Here is a 5,749-nt window from a genome sequence, read left to right on the forward strand (position 1 = left end):
CTCAATTGGAGATGGTAAGAAATATGACCCTACAATGTTCATTAAAATATTAATTTCTTGGAGGGCCAGATGGCTAAAACGAGCCATCTAACCCTCTTTCGGTTGGAGATGATCTAAGAAATATAGTCTGACACTATTTATTAAAATATTAATTTCTTGGAGGGTTATAGGGCTAAAACGAACCCTCTGGTTCTCCTTCGGTTGGAGATGACCTTAATCTCTCTTGCTTCGACGGTAAATCATTTAAATTAGTTTTGGCAATAAATTCATTAATTTAGTCTAAAGTAGTGGCAAATAATTATAGAGATTCATTCCGAACATAATAGTCAACCACGTTGATTGTTTTTTATATAAATTATAGGGATTAATTTAACTCGACAAATAATTAAAAAGAAAAAAGAAATAAAATGGTTTGGAAGTTTGGAACGTTGAGATATTCAAATTAAGGTTCGGAAGGCCGTTGTGTAACCGAAGCTCACTCCGAACTACATAGTTTGCCTATTGGCTTTGCTTTCCATCACACCCACCCCCGCGCCCCTTCCTTTCTTTTCCCTCAGTCTCTCAGAATCCAACCTTTTTGTTTCACAGCGACAGGAGAAACAAGATTAGGGTTTACTCTTCATCCATTTGATTAGTTTCCCTCCTCCGATTTCAAAATCCACATCCATTTCTGCTTTTAAAATTGGGGCTTTCTTCCATTTTTTTTATTCTCTCGGAATCACTTGCTTGTTCGTTTAAATTTCTCTATTCGAATTCTGGGTTCTCTTCCCTGGAAATGATTTTTCTCCCAGAAATCACTGTTTTTGATGTTGGAATCGCATTTCTTGAGTCCCCAATTGCGAATCTTGAAGTTTAAATTAGGGTTTCAAACGCATGAGAAGTGAGGGTATGCCCAAGAGATTGTCTTTGGGTGGCATAATGAGGAAGAAGCTATCCGATATCACCAATTTGCAGGCTGCGAAACCAATGATCCAGGATGAAAAGCCGCCGGAAGATTGTTTGACTGATAAGGACTGCATTGAGCAGCTCAGGAGGGTATAATCTCACTTGGGTCCTCTTCCATTCCTTATGCAAATTTTCAATATTTTTTTTGCCAGATTTGCTTAGTAGGTTTTGTTTGTGTTTGTGAATATCTGAACCAGGAAAGAATGACTTTGATCAGACTTGTCGCCGAAAGGACGTATCCTTTTCATACTCTCCAATGCTGTTTTCCTTTCTTATTTTTATTTTTATTTTGTTGTTGTTGTTGTTGTGTTGTTATTGTTTTTTGGTGTAATCACCTGTTTGGGTACTGAGATTGCACCCAAGAATGAATTACTAGAATGATTGGGTGATTTCGCCAGGAAAGTTACAGAAATGGAGAGATTGTGTTTTCCTTTAATTGTTTTTGAACAGTAAAATGGTTGAATTAGGTGGAGCTGAGTTGCAGAAACTGCGAATTAGTCTCCAGAAATTGCAGCTACAAAATTTGAGTCTTGCCCAATCGAACAGCAGGATGTTAGCGGTGCGTTTTCTTTTCACATTAATATTAGTGTCTAATTCCTTTCTGTAATTATCTAATTGTCTCTGGTATTTACTATCTTTTGTTGATTTTGCAGGAGCTTAATTTAGGAAGAGAGAAGGTAAGTTGCAATAACCGAAGTAATACAGGTCAGTCCATTGGCTTGTGAAGCCGTCGCTTATCCTAATATCTGACTCGGTATTTGTCAATACCAGGTAAAAACACTACAGCATGAACTTCTATGCAAGAATGCTTTATTTAAAGCAAAGAATCTAGAAATAGAGGTTAGTCCTTATCTTGCATTGTATGTCATGCGCAGGAGCTGTTGGTGAAGAAGTTTTTTTGCTGTTTCGTATTGATATATTTTTTTCTTCAATTTTGATGGATGACTAACAGCAACTTAAGCAACATAGAGGATTAGCAACTTCAATATTTTTAGCTTTATTTTATTCTTTCTCTGCTTGTTTGTTGCCACACAAAAAAGGCTTTAACTATTACCTTCACAATATGTTGCATTTAATTATATTTCAAATGTCTAATTTGGTATGGTTCATCGTGATGGATATAACTAATCTTCGTAACCCGCAATTTCGTTAAGTGTTCCATAGAATCAGATTTAGGAGCGATTTCACTAACTTCTTCTGCTGCTCTGCATATATATTTATCATTCCACTTAGACTCCTATATAATTCCATTTACCTCATAAAATGTTAAGCAACATGGATGACCAACAATGAACAGTTCTACTCTAGCAAATCTTATTCTGGTGACATTCTATATTTATTCAGGCCTTGAGTTTGAAGTTTCAGTTCACCAATATTCTTGTTTGATTCTTTATATACCCCTATTACAGGGAAAAACAGAGTTTAAACGTCAAAATACTGCCTCTCAGATATCTAAGGTAATCGTTCGGCTGTGAATTTGTATGTAGTGAGATCTCTTCACAGTGCCTCATATTTCTATCATTTAATCTCATATATTTTTCCAGATCAAGGAAGGAGAGGACTCAGAGGAGATATCTTTGCATAAAGCTGAAAATGATGGCGAAACATGTAATCTCAACAAAGGCGAAGCATGTAATTTCAACAAAAGACGTGCAACAAGAAGTCGATGTAAACTTTTTTACTTTGGCAATTGATATAGATGATCTAATTTTGCATAAAGATATTTCTTTCTTTTCCCCTTTGTTTTGCACCCACCGTGTAAACGTTTGCACTTATGAATCTATGATTTCTTGCAGCGGTAGACGCTTCTACCACATGCCAAAAGGTTGAAGACATAGAGAAGGTTGAAAATAAAAGGTTAGTTGATGCGTGGTGTCATGGATATGGATATTCAGATATGGACACTCATTCACATTCCATGAGCCTAAATGTACTAGAGTCTACATACCGAAAGAAATATGTTCACGCTCCACTTTTGATAGATTTAATATGCACTTTGTGTTGAACAAGGGACTAATGTGGAATAACAGATAATCTTGATTCAGCACCAATATTTTCCCAGCTTATCTCTTATGCCCAACATATAGTTTGGTATGGACCAATAGGTGTTAGGTTTTATCACAAAAGGCTGTGGGGATTTTATCAAGCTACATAACCCCAAAGATCTCTACTTGGAAAATCTTAATTAACTCACTGTTGATTGTGTTCTTCGCACAATCATTAAACGGTGTACAATGGTTCTTGCAACTCCCTCCTCTACCAGAATTTTTCTGCTTAGGAATCTTAACCACCTTTAAGACTTTGTTCTGAGATGCTTGCGTAGGGAGTTCACTTGAGTCACCTATTTTACCATGTGGATGGTCCACTGTGTAAAAATGGTGATTTTCAATGTTGCTTAAAGAAACTATCAGCCGAGTCACCTATCAGTGGACCAATGTGGGACCACTACTAATCTTGATCCAGCACTGACATTGCCCTGAGGTAGTCACCCTGGCTAATATATATAGGGTTTCACCTGGCACCATGAACCTGTCAGGTGTTGTTTTCTTGTAAAAAATTGTGATAAGAGGCCTATATATTGAACAAAAAATGCCTTTACTTAACTATTATTGCACCATGTATCATATGTGGATAGGCGATGATTTTTTGTTCCATGGCTTGATTCTTTTAAGTGTTTCTCACTAATGTTAACGATGTTTTCCCATATCTAAGAACTGTATTTTCTGTGCCTAAGTTATTATATTTGCTTCTCCTTAATGCTTCCTTTTCTTTTGTTCAGACGGTGTTTGAGGAGGCAATCTGCCAGATTTATTTCCCAGACAGAGAACCTGTTTGAAATAGAGGATGTCAAATTACCAGTCAGTTGCACACCAGACAGTCCGATGCGCAGTAGTGGTCCCACTCCATCGATTTCATCTACAAGAAAAGAAGAGGGAGAAGATAATTGTGCCCCAAGGCGGTCTTCAGTTGGAAGACCATTGCGCAAAGCAGCTGAGAAGGTTAAGTCCTACAAAGAAGTTTCGTTAGTAGTCAAAATGCGGAGATCGGAGTGACAGAAGGGCAGCATGTCAATATTGAGAATACCGGTGAGTTGAAAAGAGCTTGTATAATGTAGTTGAAGAAATGAAATGTAAAAGATATGATTGTACAATTAGAACAGTTATATCCATATCTTTCTGTAGTGACTTATCTGCTATGCTATTGTAAGCCACATTCAGAAGAAAAAAAACTTTTGATTAGCAGTTCTATTGATTTATGTAGTATAGTACTGTGCTTTGTACCGAGCTAGTACTAAAATCAAGTGCTTCTTTTCGTGTACCCGGACAAACATTGAGCCTTTTGTCCATAATCACTTGTATTACTGCCTTTTGTCCATAATCACTTGTGCTACTATCAGAAGTAAGTGGTTCTATCGGTTATGAAAAATTACAACTTAAAATAGTTTTTTATTTTTTATTTTTTTAGTTATAATTCTGGGTGTCTTTCATTGCGCATTTCTTCTACATCTCTCTCACCCTCTTTCATCCACTATTCTTGATCTCCCATCTCCCATTTGTACTCTTTTATCACTAACAAAAAAAAGTGAAACCAAAATGAACTATTATCAGCACACCAAAAGTTATCAAATGGGTCATATGCATTGAACAAAAACATTTCAAATTTGTAAAAACATAATAAAATATTTGCATAAGGAGTGTTGAATGATATTTTGGAGTATTGCTAACAGCAGTCAAATAAGAATTTAAAAAAAAAAAAAATTATTAAATGGGTCATATGCATTGAACAAAAACATTTCCCAAAGGTTAGTAAAAATATGGGTCAAAGAAAGTAGTCCAAATAATCGACTTGGGCCCAAAAGGAAGTGCACCTGTTGCGGTTTTAGCAACTCGCGAGACGCTTCGATTTGCTCTGGCAGACCTTTCAGCACGACCAAAGGTGGTGGGGTTATCTACTGAACTTAAGCATATCGATAAGGGGTAATACTAGGAAGATTAAAATTTTAAACTAAATGATGTGTCACCAATAGAATTGAGCACGTTAATCAATGCTTAAGTAATAAATCAATCATCAACTTCCATATATTTTAGTTTTCAAAATTTAGCCTCCCTAACATTACCTATCAATAAGTGGAGGAATAGAAACTTATAGCGAGTGAACCGAGAATGGTACAACTTGAGAATCGAGCACACTTGATGCTCAAGTTGGAACACGTGGTCGAAAAAGGTCAAGCTCTTGGCCTGTTTGACAAAAATGGGCTAAATTGCGGACTTATCGTAGTTTGATGAAAGGGTAGTGTCATTCACACACCAATTTTTACTTATCATACACCATTTTCATTTTTCAGCCATCGGATTAAATAAATTGGAGAAAGTCAATGACAAAAAATTAAGAATGATATGTGGGATGTAAAAATAAGTGAGAATAGTCACATCCTTAAGAAAATGACCAAATAGGCCGCGAGGGCCTGACTAATAATCATTCTGAAATTATGGAGAAAACTCAAGGTTTTGAAGAACACTCAAAGAACAAATGAAAGAATCTTTAAAGAGAGAACATAAGAAATAAATATGATCTTTTGTATTGATGAATGCTGAATGAATTACATTTGCATAGCTAGGTTTGTTATATAGGGCTCTAGAGACTTAGCATCCAAGCTACAAAGCTAACTAACACAACCAACTTCTAACAAACTCTCTAACAACTTATGCTGACACGGCACTCCAAATACTAACAGCCTAACATCCTATGCTGACATGGCACACACTACTAGTAGCTTCATTCGATTACATTCAACATCCCCCCT

At 36.3% G+C, this 5,749-nt stretch overlaps 1 protein-coding gene across 1 annotated transcript; it reads left to right on the forward strand.

Moving 5' to 3' along the window:
- Window positions 1-468: 468 nt before the first annotated feature.
- LOC126588388 (SHUGOSHIN 2-like) lies at window positions 469-4,187 on the forward strand. Its single transcript, XM_050253474.1, has 9 exons — window positions 469-1,035; window positions 1,143-1,180; window positions 1,396-1,504; window positions 1,599-1,622; window positions 1,717-1,785; window positions 2,355-2,402; window positions 2,490-2,613; window positions 2,742-2,802; window positions 3,725-4,187. The coding sequence occupies exons 1-9, from the start codon at window positions 874-876 to the stop codon at window positions 3,996-3,998; spliced, it is 909 nt and encodes a 302-aa protein (XP_050109431.1). The 5' UTR covers window positions 469-873; the 3' UTR covers window positions 3,999-4,187.
- Window positions 4,188-5,749: the final 1,562 nt, after the last annotated feature.

The sequence above is a fragment of the Malus sylvestris genome, chromosome 11, assembly GCF_916048215.2.
Source record: "Malus sylvestris chromosome 11, drMalSylv7.2, whole genome shotgun sequence".
NCBI classification, from domain to species: Eukaryota; Viridiplantae; Streptophyta; class Magnoliopsida; order Rosales; family Rosaceae; genus Malus; species Malus sylvestris.